The 14,289-nt window shown below is 26.8% G+C and overlaps 10 protein-coding genes across 10 annotated transcripts; 4 read left to right on the forward strand and 6 right to left on the reverse strand.

Annotated features, from left to right (window-relative positions):
- Positions 1-101: 101 nt before the first annotated feature.
- On the reverse strand, positions 102-531 carry EHI_178620 (uncharacterized protein; the record flags this gene model as incomplete). Its single annotated transcript, XM_651171.2, has 1 exon — positions 102-531. The coding sequence occupies one exon, from the start codon at positions 529-531 to the stop codon at positions 121-123; it is 411 nt and encodes a 136-aa protein (XP_656263.1). The 3' UTR covers positions 102-120.
- Positions 532-683: 152 nt separating this feature from the next.
- EHI_178630 (uncharacterized protein) lies at positions 684-1,690 on the forward strand (the record flags this gene model as incomplete). The annotated part of the gene is made up of 4 exons (XM_651170.2): positions 684-729; positions 782-840; positions 894-1,351; positions 1,405-1,690. 4 exons carry the CDS (start codon positions 684-686, stop codon positions 1,688-1,690), a joined length of 849 nt encoding a protein of 282 aa, XP_656262.2.
- A 540-nt stretch (positions 1,691-2,230) lies between these two features.
- Positions 2,231-2,539, reverse strand: EHI_178640 (uncharacterized protein; the record flags this gene model as incomplete). The annotated part of the gene is made up of 2 exons (XM_001913407.1): positions 2,231-2,388; positions 2,443-2,539. The coding sequence occupies 2 exons, from the start codon at positions 2,537-2,539 to the stop codon at positions 2,231-2,233; spliced, it is 255 nt and encodes an 84-aa protein (XP_001913442.1).
- Positions 2,540-2,679: 140 nt separating this feature from the next.
- On the reverse strand, positions 2,680-4,218 carry EHI_178650 (uncharacterized protein; the record flags this gene model as incomplete). Its single annotated transcript, XM_651169.1, has 1 exon — positions 2,680-4,218. One exon carries the CDS (start codon positions 4,216-4,218, stop codon positions 2,680-2,682), a length of 1,539 nt encoding a protein of 512 aa, XP_656261.1.
- An 83-nt stretch (positions 4,219-4,301) lies between these two features.
- On the forward strand, positions 4,302-4,991 carry EHI_178660 (HAD hydrolase, family IA; the record flags this gene model as incomplete). The annotated part of the gene is made up of 1 exon (XM_651168.1): positions 4,302-4,991. The coding sequence occupies one exon, from the start codon at positions 4,302-4,304 to the stop codon at positions 4,989-4,991; it is 690 nt and encodes a 229-aa protein (XP_656260.1).
- Positions 4,992-5,023: 32 nt separating this feature from the next.
- On the reverse strand, positions 5,024-5,947 carry EHI_178670 (aldose reductase, putative; the record flags this gene model as incomplete). Its single annotated transcript, XM_651167.1, has 1 exon — positions 5,024-5,947. The coding sequence occupies one exon, from the start codon at positions 5,945-5,947 to the stop codon at positions 5,024-5,026; it is 924 nt and encodes a 307-aa protein (XP_656259.1).
- A 296-nt stretch (positions 5,948-6,243) lies between these two features.
- Positions 6,244-6,906, reverse strand: EHI_178680 (Rho family GTPase; the record flags this gene model as incomplete). The annotated part of the gene is made up of 2 exons (XM_651166.1): positions 6,244-6,561; positions 6,616-6,906. The coding sequence occupies 2 exons, from the start codon at positions 6,904-6,906 to the stop codon at positions 6,244-6,246; spliced, it is 609 nt and encodes a 202-aa protein (XP_656258.1).
- A 268-nt stretch (positions 6,907-7,174) lies between these two features.
- EHI_178690 (brefeldin a-inhibited guanine nucleotide-exchange protein, putative) lies at positions 7,175-11,605 on the forward strand (the record flags this gene model as incomplete). Its single annotated transcript, XM_651165.2, has 1 exon — positions 7,175-11,605. The coding sequence occupies one exon, from the start codon at positions 7,175-7,177 to the stop codon at positions 11,603-11,605; it is 4,431 nt and encodes a 1,476-aa protein (XP_656257.2).
- Positions 11,606-11,720: 115 nt separating this feature from the next.
- EHI_178700 (uncharacterized protein) lies at positions 11,721-12,911 on the forward strand (the record flags this gene model as incomplete). Its single annotated transcript, XM_651164.2, has 2 exons — positions 11,721-11,979; positions 12,064-12,911. The coding sequence occupies 2 exons, from the start codon at positions 11,721-11,723 to the stop codon at positions 12,909-12,911; spliced, it is 1,107 nt and encodes a 368-aa protein (XP_656256.2).
- Positions 12,912-12,940: 29 nt separating this feature from the next.
- Positions 12,941-14,194, reverse strand: EHI_178710 (phosphoesterase, putative; the record flags this gene model as incomplete). The annotated part of the gene is made up of 1 exon (XM_651163.1): positions 12,941-14,194. One exon carries the CDS (start codon positions 14,192-14,194, stop codon positions 12,941-12,943), a length of 1,254 nt encoding a protein of 417 aa, XP_656255.1.
- Positions 14,195-14,289: the final 95 nt, after the last annotated feature.

The raw sequence follows: 14,289 nt of genomic DNA on the forward strand, positions 1-14,289 counted from the left end.
GATTTTTAAATAATAAAAAAAAAAGAAAATTCGTTATAAATTTTTAAGAAAAAAGTTATTGGTTAATGCAGGATTTACATAAGTTATATATAACATAAAATGAGAAAAGACGGAACTTGATTAAACAAAAACGAGCATCATCAAAAGTGAAGCAAGAACCATTACCATTGTAGATCCATTAGAAACTAACACTCCTGACTTCAAAGAGATATTACCCTCTAAAGGAATAGTTCCATTTGAACAAACATAAGCACAAGCTTGTTCAGCAGTTCTAATAGTGTCTTCAACATCTTCGAAGAAATTTTTCCAATTACCTTTAAACGCAGAACAAATACATTTTTGGTCATCTTTTTTAGGATTATCACAATAGTCTTTTTGAAGAACAATATGATTTTTGCATGTTTTACACATTTCAGTTGTAAATGAACAAGTTGGAAGACGAATTTTTTGAATATATTTATCGATAGAATTTGATTTTGTTGTAGGGACATTTACAGCAAAAGAGAGAGCAATAAGAGTCAATAATAACATAATAAAATTATGATTTTAAAGTTTTTTTGAACTAATTTTTTTTTAATTTTTTTTTTTTAGAATTTCTTTAAAAAAAAAATAAGATTCAATTAATGAAACTTTTATTTTTCAATTTAAAAATTCAACAGTGAAATCTTATTATTTTAATTTAAATGTTGGGTAAAACTGCACCTTTTGATACTTTCAATTTTACTAAACGTTTGATACTCTTCTTATAATATTTATTCTTAATAATATATTCAATTTTTAGAAATTTTTGATACAAGAAATCCATCTCCCTTAACACTTTCAGTAAATGCATTTGGTTCTGTTTGTACTATTAGTTTTAAAAAGAATATAAAGAAATAGAAATTGATTAATAGAAAACAACATTTGGATTTAGAGAAAGTGACGACACAGAAACAACTCCAAAATTTACTTATAATAGTTGTCCTCAAATTATAAGTAAATTTGGATATAAACAAATTGAAACTTCACTAAATGTATCAACAAATTCTCAACAAATAAAAGTTTCTAGTAGTTTACCTTTTTATTCATTTACATTTGATGCAATTTTAAAAGATAAAACAATTCAAAAAGTTAATGTAAATGGTGTTGCACAAATATATAAAAATATTTTTATTGGAATTAATTATCTTCTTCCTTCAAATAAATTATCACCTGTATTTATTAAACAAAATGAAGAAACTCCAATAGATGATAATAATGAAACAAAAACTTCTGTGAAAGAACTTATTCATGGAATAGAACAAATTCAACAAAATAGTTCTGGATTTATTTGTTATCAAGAATCTCCATACAAGAAATATTCTCTTTTTTTGTTTGTTCTTTTTTTTTTATTCATTTATTTCATTAGTATAATAATTGTTTTAGTGATTATTCTGCTTGTATAATTGGTGCAAGATTATTAAGAAAATGGAATAATATTATTATTGCTTCTGAAGCTTATTTTAAAAATAAAAGATTTGAAGCTCAAACGGCAATTAGTAGTAATATTCAAAATGTTGGAAATTGTAAATTGATTATTACTTCAAAGAAACAAGCCATTGCCCAAATTACACATCCAATTACTAATCTTCTTAAATTAAAGATTCAATATTTCCATTCTTATGAAGACCAGAAAAATCAACTCTCTTTTGGAATTGATTTATCACTTTAAAAAAGTGTTTAATTGATGGTTTTTTTTTCAATATTTATTAAGTTATTCAATTAAAATATTTTTATACTTTTATAAATTGAAATTTAAATATATTTGACAAATCCTTTGTTTAATGTTTGAGAATATTACTTCAATATGCTTTTTTTTGTTTTATTTCTTTTTCTTTTAAAAAAATATGAAATTTATTTCTTTAATAGTTTTCTTTAACTAATAATGTTCAACCTGATTGTAGAAAAATGAGTTAACAAATGTTGAATATAATATTACACACATATATAAGTCATTGTTACATTTTTATGCCTATTAATCATTTTATGAATAAAGAAATAAGACATTTTTCATTAAAGATATATATTTTTACTCTAAAAAATAAAAATGATTAATGAATGAATGAAACAAACGAGAGTATTATGACATTAATTAATATAAATTTAATTAGAAGGATAATGAACTAAATACTATTCTTTTTACTGAAAAAGGGGAAATAAAAAAAATTAAAATAATCCACAAAAGCGGATGATTTAGTGGTTAACTATTAGTTTATCCAAGAATTAACAAGAATCCAATGACTATTGTATTTAAAACTATTAATGGATATTTCATTAAGTCTTGTGTTCGATAAAAGAACCAACTCAATCTTCCTCGTACAGTTTTATTTTCTTCGTTATCTTTATTATTGTCATCATAAGCGATACCAACTACATTTATTAATACCTCCTATTTCTTTTGTTTTAGTAAAAAAAAAAACAAACGAGGTTTAAGAAGTCTTTGTTGGTTAAGAATGACAATAGAATTAACAAAAAGAAGAATACTTGTTAATAACCCACCAAAAGAAAAACTAAAGTCCATTTATTGTAAAGAATTGAAATTTGTTTTTTTAAGATTGTTATTTTCTGATAATTTTTATTATTAATTTTTGTAATAAGTTTAATTAAACTAGAACTAAACATTTAAAATAATAAAATGTGATAATTCAATAAGAATCTTGTTTAAAGGAAGAATGCAGCAAGTATGACTAAACCGAAAATACTTGTTGTATAAATGATAATGAAATTTTTATATTTCATCAATTCATCTACCCAAGTTATAAGTTTAGGTGTATTTCCTTTTACAATTTGTTTTTCACAATGAGGGTCATACACTTGATTTATTGTAGTATCTGTACATCCAAATAAAATAGAATTAATTTTAGAAGTTTCATAAACTTCATGAATAGAAGAATCATTCTTATTATATTCAAGAAGATGATTTAACAAGAAATGTTGACTACAATGAACTGGACATTTCTGGAATACTAATGGAATCTGAATTTCAAATGGTTCAGAAATAGCTGTTGGGATTACATGGAAAGGAATTGAAAATGAATCAATAAATGATGATGTATTTCTTTGAATAAGAATGAGATGAGAATAGTGTGATAGCCAAGAAACAACCTTTAAATTTAATTTTTGGTTTGTAATCTTTTTAATATCACCTTCACTAAAATAAACAACGCTTGGTAAATTGTATAAATAATAAACAGAACAATGAAAACAAGATGCATTCATAAATAAAGGACTTACTTCAAGACTGTAATTTTTGAATGCATTACTTTTTGGAGATTCAAGGTGTTGAATAAAAGCACCTTTTGGCAATTCTCTTTTAATTTGAGGAGTAGTAACAACTTGTCCATTTTCATTTGCTGGTCTATGACGAGTAAATTTACAAACATGTTCTTTTGTCATTATATCAGTACCACATGATGTTAAATATGTTAATAATCGAGTATGATCTTCTTCAATTTTAGGATATTTTATAGTCATTGTTTCATTAAATATAACACTGATTTCTGAATAATTGAAAACTTTATTAACAAAATCAAAGGAAATAATACTTTCTATTCTTTCACTTGTTTGAATATCATCTAATCCCCATTCTTTTCTAACATTATCTAATGAATCCATCAAATAGTTGTACATCTCAGTATATTTACTTTTCCCTTCTTTCCGTTTTCTATCTTCTTGAAGAATACTCTCAGTAAAATTATAGTTATAATATGATTGGTCTCCTGCCATTTCAACAAAATAATAATCTCCAGTATCTTTAGTGTAATTTGTTTCAACACTGATTAACGTCGAATGTATTAAGTCTATTACTGAACTATCATATTCACCTATTTCTTTAAACTTTCTTCCTGCAAAATCATTCATAATTTCATTAAATCTTTCAGATGGATTGGAATAATTACCATTTAAGGTGAAAATATTCATTTCAATTGGAGATGAATATTCTTTTATTCTGAAAAAATTATAAGCAACCGCATGAGGACGTTTTGTTGCAATTTGAATTCGTTGTGTACCATCTTTTGGAATAAGGTGTGTAGGTAAAGGAAATCCAGAATTAAAATGAGCAATTATTAATGCAGACTCACTTTTGACTGCATTTTTTTTAATGTCATACGAGATATGCATTGTTGGTGAAGAAGGGAGAATAGTAAAGTCAGACTGATGTGAAAAAGCAACACCAAAGAAAATAAAGAAAAGTAACATGAAGAATAAACCCCTTTTTGAAATTTCTAGATTTCTAGGTTTTACTCATTAAAAAAGATTCAACTACTTCATTAATTTGATTGATGTCTCAAACCCCTCAAATTAAATATGCTATCTTCGATCTTGATGGGACATTGCTTGATACTGAAACGATATACACTATAGCTACTCAAAAATACCTTGATGAATATGCTAATGGAGTTAAGTTTACTTATGACGTTAAGAAACAATTAATGGGGAGACACATTAATGTGTCTACTCAAATTTTACTTGATACTTATCATATAAATGACACCCTTGAACATGCAATTCAGTATAAAATTGAAACGCTTAATAAGTTATGGCCAACAGTAAAACCATTACCTGGTGCTATGAGGATTCTAAATTACTTTAAAAAACACAATATTCCAATTGCCCTTGCTACCTCAACAACAAAGGCAGTTTTTGATATTAAAATGCAAGGAAAAAAAGAAATGTTAGATTATTTTGATGTTATTGTTCTTGGAGATGATCCTCATGTAAAGGAAGCTAAACCAAATCCACAAATTTTCCTTCATGCTGGTCATTTACTTGGATGTACTGATATGAAACAAGCAATTGTATTTGAAGATGCAGTACTTGGAGTTCAAGCAGGAATAGCTTCTGGTGCATATACAGTAGCAATCCCAGACCATGAACATCCAGAAGATCCATATTTCCAAAATGCACATACAGTACTTAAGTCACTTAATGAATTTGACCCAAAAATATTTGGACTTCCAAACGATTATTAAAAAATATTTAATTAAAGAGTTTAATTAAACATTTATTGTTCTTCTCCCCAAAATTCTTCATATGTTTTTCCATTCCAATAATTTTCAAATTTTACATTTCTTTTATTTAAATTACGTTTTTCCAATGCTTTCATATCTTCATTAGAAAGAGACCACTCAAAGACTTGATAATTTTGAAGTAAACGATTTGGATTTGTACTTTTTGGAACTGCAATAATTCCATTTTGTACTAACCAACGAAGACAAATTTGGGCAGTGGTTTTATTATATTTTTTCGCAAGACTAACTACAACCTCATCATCTAAACAATTTTTATCACTTTCATTGGCAGGTTTTCCTCCAATTGGACGATAGGCTTCAACCACTATATTATAACTTTTACATACTTCTCTTAATTTATTTTGTTGTAAATAAACATTTAATTCAACCTGGTTAATAACTGGTTTGATTCTGCACATTTTCATAATTTTTTCAATTTGTGGAATAGTGAAATTAGAAAGACCAATTGATTTTACTAATCCTTCATCAACTAATCTTTCCATTTCTTGCCAAATTTCAGTAATATCCATATCTAAGAAATCTTCTGGTTTTGGTGGATTAGAAGCATCAACCTTTAAAGCAATTGGCCAATGAATAAGGTATAAATCAAGATATTTGCATTTTAAGTCTTGAATAGATTCTAAACAAGATTCTCTTATTCTTGTAACTTGATCCATCCATAGTTTAGAAGTAACAAACAACTCTTCTCGAGGGTGGTTCTTTAAGAATGGTTCAATTCCCATTTCTCCTATTTCTTTTTCATTTTTATAAAAACGTGCACAGTCAATCAGTCTATACCCATTCTCTAAAGCTAATGTAACAGCTTTTCCAACTTCTCCTGGAGCTGCAAGCCATGTACCTAATCCAATAGCAGGCATGAATTTTCCATTATTTAAAAAGAATCCATGTTGAAGCATGATGTTATGAAAATAATAAGATAAGATTAATTTAAGTTCTTTAAATAAGATTCGTTTTTTTATTTATTTTCATGTTTTTCTATTTTTTTTTTTGTTAATATCTTTACTACTACAAAAAGAACAACTTTATTATTATTGTTTCATATTTTTTCATATTGTTAGAGTGAAATACAATATTGTTTTTGTATTAGAAAAAATATTTTCTCATAACTAAAAATATCAAACTAGAAAGAGAAAACAAAGATTTTTTCTAACGAAGAGATAGATAATCCATAACTTGAATTAAAACGTTTCAATTAGAAAATGTAACATTTAGATTTTTTATTTTCACTCTTTTTGGTAACATTACCATCTTTTTCATTTCTATCTTTTAATGTATATCGAACAGCTTGTTCAAATATTTGTTTCAAACCAACTCGTTTTAGTGCTGAACACTCCATATAACAATATGCATTTAGGTCATGTGCTAATTTATCTCCATCTTCTTTTGTGTAAGGTGCTTCTCCATTATCTTGTAAATTTTTTACTTCTTTTGGGTCATCTCTTAAATCTATTTTTGTTCCAATAACCATTAATTTAGCTGTTGGACAGTGTTGACGAACTTCACGGACCCACTAATTGTCAATTTTAGAAGAATAGGGACTAACTTGTAGCAAACCAAAACAAACTTTATCTCTCACGTTAATGTATGACGCATGATAAACTACTGAAAAACACAATAAAAAAATATCAGTTTGTGGATATGATAAAGGTCTGAGAGAATTATATTCTTCTTGTCCTGCAGTGTCCCATAATCCAAGGTTAATTTTTTTATTATCAACAACTACATTTGCAACATAATTATCAAATACAGTTGGGATGTAGTCAGTTGGAAATTCATCAGAAGTATAACACATCAACATACATGTTTTTCCAACATTACCATCACCAACAACTACGAGCTTTACATTCTCAGACATCTTTCTTTTCTTTTTTTTTAAGATTTTAAGTTTCTATTTTTATTTTTGCCTTTTTACTTTTAATTTAATGTTATTTATAACAAAAATAAATGAAAAACAAAAAACAGAAAATATGAATGAAATAACTACAAGAACTGAAAATCATCAATTCATGTCTGCGATTGATTCGTTATTAGACAATATAGTTTCTTTGACAAAAAAAGTGAGATCGCTTAAGACAAAAAGTGAAGAATTAAAAAAGATAATATCCTCTCCAAATTATAAAAAAATGTTATTAAATGGATCACATAAAGAACTTTTCGAATTTATTTTTAATTTAATGAATGAATGTCCTCCAAAAGAGGTTATTATTAGCGGTAGTTTAATTGATTTTATTGAGTCTTCTGCTACATGTGGTTATATTCCACCTGTATTATATGATGTTGCAGTAGAATGTGTACTTTCTTCATTTAAGTATACTGCAAATACAACTCTAAACACTTCGATTATCAAATGTGTTAGTACTTTCATTATTTCTCAAACTCATCATATTCATTCAGAATTATTATTAAGGGCATTTAGAGTCATTTTTGATGCTACTTTATTATTAAATATTCATGAGTCAAGTATCAGTTCAGCTATTAATAATTTAACTCAATTAATTGGTGTTATTGTTATGAAAATGGAAATGGCTAATTCGGTAATTGATGAAGAAAAAGAAAATAAACGTTCAAGTATTTCATCTCCAGTAATAAATGATATTCTTCCATGTTTCTATGATTCGATCGAACTATTACATTATTTATACTCCCTCACTACAACACATTGGACACAAAGAAGTACTGTTGATACTACATTCAAAACTTTTCTTTCAACAATTACAAATGAAGCCAAAGAAACTCTTGACTTAAAATGTCAATTACATAGTCTTAGATTAATATCTACATGGTTAGATACATTTTCACCTACTTTACGTTCATGTAATTCATTCAAAAAAGTGATTGAAGAAAATAAGTCTTTTTATCAAGATATACAAGAATGTCTTATATTATCATCAACAGATGAATTATTATTTGATGAGTCTATTTTATTAGTTAAATCAATAATGAAACACCGAGTTTTATTTAAAGGATTATTAAATGAAGTATTTCATGTTATTTATATACCACTATTAAGACATCCAATTATTTTTCCAACAATGAAATTAAAGATATTAGAGTTATTAAACTTTGTTTGTGAAAAAAATGCTTTTTGTGAAATATATATTAATTGTGACTGTGAATTATATGGAGAAAATATTATAACTGAAATGATTTTTGTTTTATTATATCTAGTTGAAAATGAACAAGATTATTCAGTAAAACATTTTGCAATTAGTACATTAAGACAAGTAATAAAATCATTTAGAAAAGAAGTAACTGAACCTCCCAAAGGAGGTTTTAATATAAATGAATTACTTGCTTTAAAACAAAAGTACAATGACATCAAAACAATTTTCAAAGAAAATTCTAAGAAAGGAATAGAACTATTTAAAGAAGGAGGTTTTTGTGGTGAATCAGTTGAAGATATTGTAGAATTTTTTACTAAAAATGTTGATTTAGACAAAGTCGCTATTGGAGATTATGTTGGAAAACATGATGAATTTAATCAACAAGTATTAAAAGCATGTATTAATAGTTTAGATTTTAAAGATAAAGAAATTGATGAAGGATTACGAATGGTATTTAATCTCTTTGTTATGGGAGGAGAGTCTCAAGTCGTTGATAGAGTTATGGAATGTTTTGGAAATCATTATTTTGAATGTAATAAAGAAAGACTAACTAAAATGTCATTGAATTCAGTTAATATTTATCAATTAGCTACAAGTGTAATTTTCTTATCAACAGAATCTCATAACCCATCAGCAAAAACAAAGGCAATGGATACATTTGAAAAATTTAAGGAAGTTATTAATTCTGGATTTGGACTTTCTATTGAAGAAAATATTCTTAAAGGAATTTATGAACGAACAACTAAAGAAGCATTTCATCTTCCTAAAATATCTATTGTTCAACAAATCAATGAAACAAATAAAAATGAATTTCAAGGAAAGAAAAGAATACTTCAAATTAAATCTGATTTAGAAAAAATGAAAGACTATTGTATTGCTAAATTAAAAGGATCTACATTTACACCATTTATTTTAGAAAAATCAACGTTAGTTCCATTAAAATTATATGAAACTATTGCTGTTCCATTAGCAGAATCAATTGAAAGAACATTTGAAAATATTGATAAAATAGAAGACATTAAATTAATCCTTCAAGGATTAATTGATACAATTCATATGGCTTGCATTCTAAGACATGAGACAAAACCACAAATTATAAAAGCATTATTAGTAATTACTCATCTTGATGTTGTAAATACTATATCACAAAGAAATGTTATGGCTGTACAAACATTAATTGATGTTTGTGTAACTGATTTTGAATATCTTGAAGATTGTTGGGAGGATTGTCTTCAAGTTATATTAAAGATGGAACGTTTACATATGCTAGCTTCTGGGTGGAAAGAAGAGTCTAATAAAGTTCCAATTAAAGAACAACGAATAAAAAGATTTGAATATTCTTCTGACTATAAAGGACCAGTAAATGAACGTGTGTTATTAACTGAAAATGTTCCACAATGTATTCTTGATATAGGAGATGTTGAATTAGGTAGTGTTTATAATACAATAGACTTTTCTGATGAAGCAATTGTTTATTTCTTTAAAGGGTTATGTGGTGCTGCAACAAAAGAATTAGAAGCTCCTATTCCAAGAATATATATTCTTCAAAAATTAGTCATTTCAGCTGAAGCAAATATTGGAAGAAGTGAAATTGTTTTCCAAAAAATATGGAAGTATTTGGTTCCATTTTATATTCGATGTGGACTACATCCAATTGAAGATGTTGCTATGTCAGTGTTAGATAATCTTCGACAGTTAACAATGAAATCAATGATGAGTCAAGAAGTTTCTGTTGAAAACCAAAAGGAATTTTTGAAACCTTTTGTTGTTATTATTTCAGATCATCCAAGTGTTAATGTAAGAGAATTTGTTATTCAAGTTCTTCAACAAATCTTAACAAATAAGAAATGTGGAGAGAATTTAAAAAGTGGATGGGAAACAATATTTGATATAATTCTTTTTGCCTCTGTTGATGAAGCTAGAGTATCAATTCTTGCTTTCCAATTTTTTAAACAAGTATATAAATTATTTGAGAAATGTCCTTATTATGAAAAGTATTTCTTCTTATTCCTAAGATGTTTAAAGTCTTTTGGAAGACTTGAGTCTGTTGAAGAAGTTGGGTTACAAGTTAATTCTTTGATTCAAATGATTTTAACAAATTTCTTTGTTGGTAAAAAAGAAGTTGAATTAAATGATAATTGTTATAGGAATATTATTCCAATGTTCAAAGTCTTATCAACAAATATCCATTCATTATATATTTCTGTTGCAACAAATTCTATAGAAATATTTTTTGGGTTATTAAGATCAATTGGTAATGTTACTAGTCATGGACTAATGGAAACAATATTGACAGATTGTGTATTACCATTATTTACTACTGATATATCAAATCAATGGGTAAGTAATATTTTTGAAATTCTATTTGTTGCCACTCTTGATTTCTTATTAGAACAACATGAGTATTGTATGTTATTAGTTGAACTTATTGAATTTGCTTTTTATGTTATATTTCATGAAGGGCCAGCTTTTTCTTCAGCTGCATTATCATTTATTAATCAATTTATTGGTGGAGTTGCAAATACTAATGACACTGTATTAATGCATTCATTCATTGAGAAATTTTCTGTATTTTGTACATCAGTTGTTCAATTTATACCTATTTATAATGAATATCAATCTGATAGAACAATAGAAGTTAGTCAACCAAAGGAAAAACAGTTAAAAGGAAATTGTATGATTTGTATGAAAGAAGTTATTAGTGAATATTTAATGACTTGCCCAATTTGTGGTAAACAAAAATATTGTTGTGAAGAATGTTATATTAAAGATACCCAATCACATAAAAAGATCTGTTTACAACAAGTTAAATTAAAACATCTTTCTCTAGTTACTGGACAAGAATTTACTCAATCATTACCACAATTTACATCTTCACTAATTGAAAAAATTTCAGGAATTAATAATGTCTCACAAGCATTATTTGCTTTATTTAATATACTCACTAAAATTATTTCTGATGATGATATGGTAATTTTATTTACTCAATTAACTAATGTATTTAATGAATTATTTACTCTATTCAATAAACACCCAGAAGATGTAAGTTCATTAGTTAAGTCAGAAACACTTATTGAAATTTATGATTTATATGTTGTTCAATTATTTGAAATGTATTTAAATATTTTTACTAGTGATAAACATCACAGAGAGTTAATGGCAGAATTATATTTCTTATTTGCTCAAACATTACTTAAATGTTATGTTGATAATAAATGTGAATATAGTTTGTCTGTTACAAAGAGTGTAATAATATCAATCACAAATCAATTAATAAAAATAACTAACGACACCGTTTATTATCAGATTGTTGATTTCTTATATGATTACTTTATTGATATGATTTCGACGAAGGATGAAGATTTAAGAGAGATTCTTCGTTTATTATTGCATAAACATAGAACAATACAAACAAACGAATTAAAAAAAAAAAATGATGAAATCTCATAATTTTATTTCATTCTTATATTTTAAGTTTTTTCATATGAAAAAAAGAAATAAATAGAAGCAATAAAAGTCTCTTTTTAAAGAAAAAGAACTTTTTTCTGTTTCTCTCTTTCCCCTCATGCAACAAGAATGGAACCATCATCTCTTTGAAGGATGTGTTTTTATCCAACCACCTACTGAATTACAAGAGAATTCTAATCCTATTAAACCAACATTCTCATTTCCTTCTGCTTTCAAAGCACCTTCAAATATTCATCTATTTCTTTATCCAGAATTACCAGAAACTGATTTTCTTCCTAGTTATTTTATTGTAACATTTACAACACCATCAGGCACACAATATGGTCATACATTAAGAACAGAAGATGGTAGTATTTGTTTGATAAGTTTTTATTGTTGGGAAATTTTTTTTAGAAGAGTCGTTATTCGCTCCCAAACATATTGGAAAAATAACTTTGAAGGTCTTGAAAAATATCTCAATGATATTTTAGAATCTCCAGAACGTCCTCTTTCAACTGAAAAAATTTTAGATATGGATATTCCTATTGTTGTTGAGAAACTTCTGCTTTCTCAAGTCATGTTATTATTTAATTCTATATTATGTGAAAGAAGAATTATTGTTGTTGGTAGTAACTATGAAACAGTTACTTGTTTCATTTTATCAGCACTAGAACTTATTGAGCCATTGTCTTGGCCTCATCCCATAGTTACGCTCTTACCACGTTGTTATAGTGAATTAGTTGACCTTCCAACTCCATTCATTTGTGGGATATCAACATACCAATTTTCATTAATGCAACCATTAACAAATAAAGTGGTTGTTGTTGATTTAGACAATGGAACTACTCGTTCAAACGACCCTCTTATGATACAACAAGATAAAAATTTATTCCCAGAATTCGCAACACAATATTTAAGAGAAAGTTTAAAGAGTGTTTTGATGGAAATGCCAAAACAAATACCAGTTATGCTTAAACAAACATTTAATCAATATATTCTTAAACTTCTTCAAGCACCAGAAACATTTATTTCATTAAAAAATAAACGAGGGACATTAGTTGCTGAAATGGATATGAAAAAATATAAGAAAACATATAATTACAAAGCAGGAAGTAGAAAATTCATTGATTTCTTTTCTACAACTGGTGCATTTGATCAATACTTACAAAAGATAGAAAATGAAATGTTGAAAGGAGGTGGACAAACAGTTGATCCACCTGAACCTAATTTTTGGGATTCTTTATTCCAATTCAATTTTCCAACTGATGACCTTACTAAGCAAAGAGGAAAACAATATAAAATGCAATAAAATAAAGTGATAATTGACTGTATGTTCTTTCAATTTTCTAAAGGCTTAATATGAAAGATAGTAATGTCATTTGTTCCAGCACTTCTCATATGGGCTGACCATGCACCTGTTCCTGGATGAGTGTATAAATACATTCTATTTCTATTAGACTTAATAGTATATAATCCATATGCCTTTTTAAAGAATAAATAAACAATAACACTAAATGGTGCAAATTGACCAACATGAGTATGTCCACAAAGCATAAGATCAAATATCCCTTTTTCACATGTTTGTTTATATCCGAATGGACGGTGTTGTAAAATAATATTGTAAGTCTCAGAAGATGGTAATTGAGATACCATATTCATTTCTTCAACATATTCTTCTTCAGTATTACTGTCATCAGTTCCAATTATAGCACAATTGTATTTTTCTTCTATACTCATTCTATTTTGTAAAAGAGTAATCCCACACGAATTTAACATAACTAGTAAATGTTGTATTCCTGTCATATAATCATGATTTCCTGTTGACATATAAACTGGACATTCATTTGTTAAAGCTTTAAATGGCATTAATTCTTCTGTTTGAACATTTGGAGAATCAGTTAAATCACCAGTAAGAACAATAAAATCTGGGTGAAGGGGAAGTATTTTTTTGACTATGTGTTGTGAATGTGAAAGGAATCTACTGCCAATATGAACATCACTTATATGAACAAACTGTACCTCTTTTGAAACTTTAGGAGATGTAAGTGTGATATGTTTGAATGGTAAACGATGTCCTTGCCATAATGAATAAATATCGAAAAGAATTGAACAAAGAATAATTAAACAAAATATTGTAATTCGGTAATTATTTGGCATATAATTTCCAGTTATAAACGATATAAACTTACCTCGGTGATATAAGTCATTTCTAAATAATGAACTGCCAAATAATTTTGTTGAAATCAATACGATGTTTATCACATCATAGATAAGAGAGAATGGTATTAAATTAAAGATACAAAGGTCTATAGTTGATGAATATAAATTAATTATTCTGAACCACTTACTTTTAAAAACAAAGTCACATCCGAAAATTACAAATGTTGAGAATACAAAAATATGTGGAACCACAAGACTGATAATTAAAGTAATTGCAAAATCACGTCCAACAGTTGATAAGTCATTATCATATGAAACAAAAGGTATTAACAGAACTAATCTTGATACTGTAATTGAGAACAAAAAAGTCATAAAAAAACACATAACGATAGCAATAACAAAAAAGGTTGGAGACACTTTAGACTCTGGCATGATATTTTTTATTTTCAGTTTATTCCGAGATGGTTTTATGTAAAGGAAAAGAAACGTCATCAAAAATCGAAAAGTAATGAAAGATATAATAATGA

This window comes from Entamoeba histolytica, genomic scaffold, assembly GCF_000208925.1.
Source record: "Entamoeba histolytica HM-1:IMSS scf_1104750518997 genomic scaffold, whole genome shotgun sequence".
NCBI lineage: Eukaryota > Evosea > Mastigamoebida > Endamoebidae > Entamoeba > Entamoeba histolytica.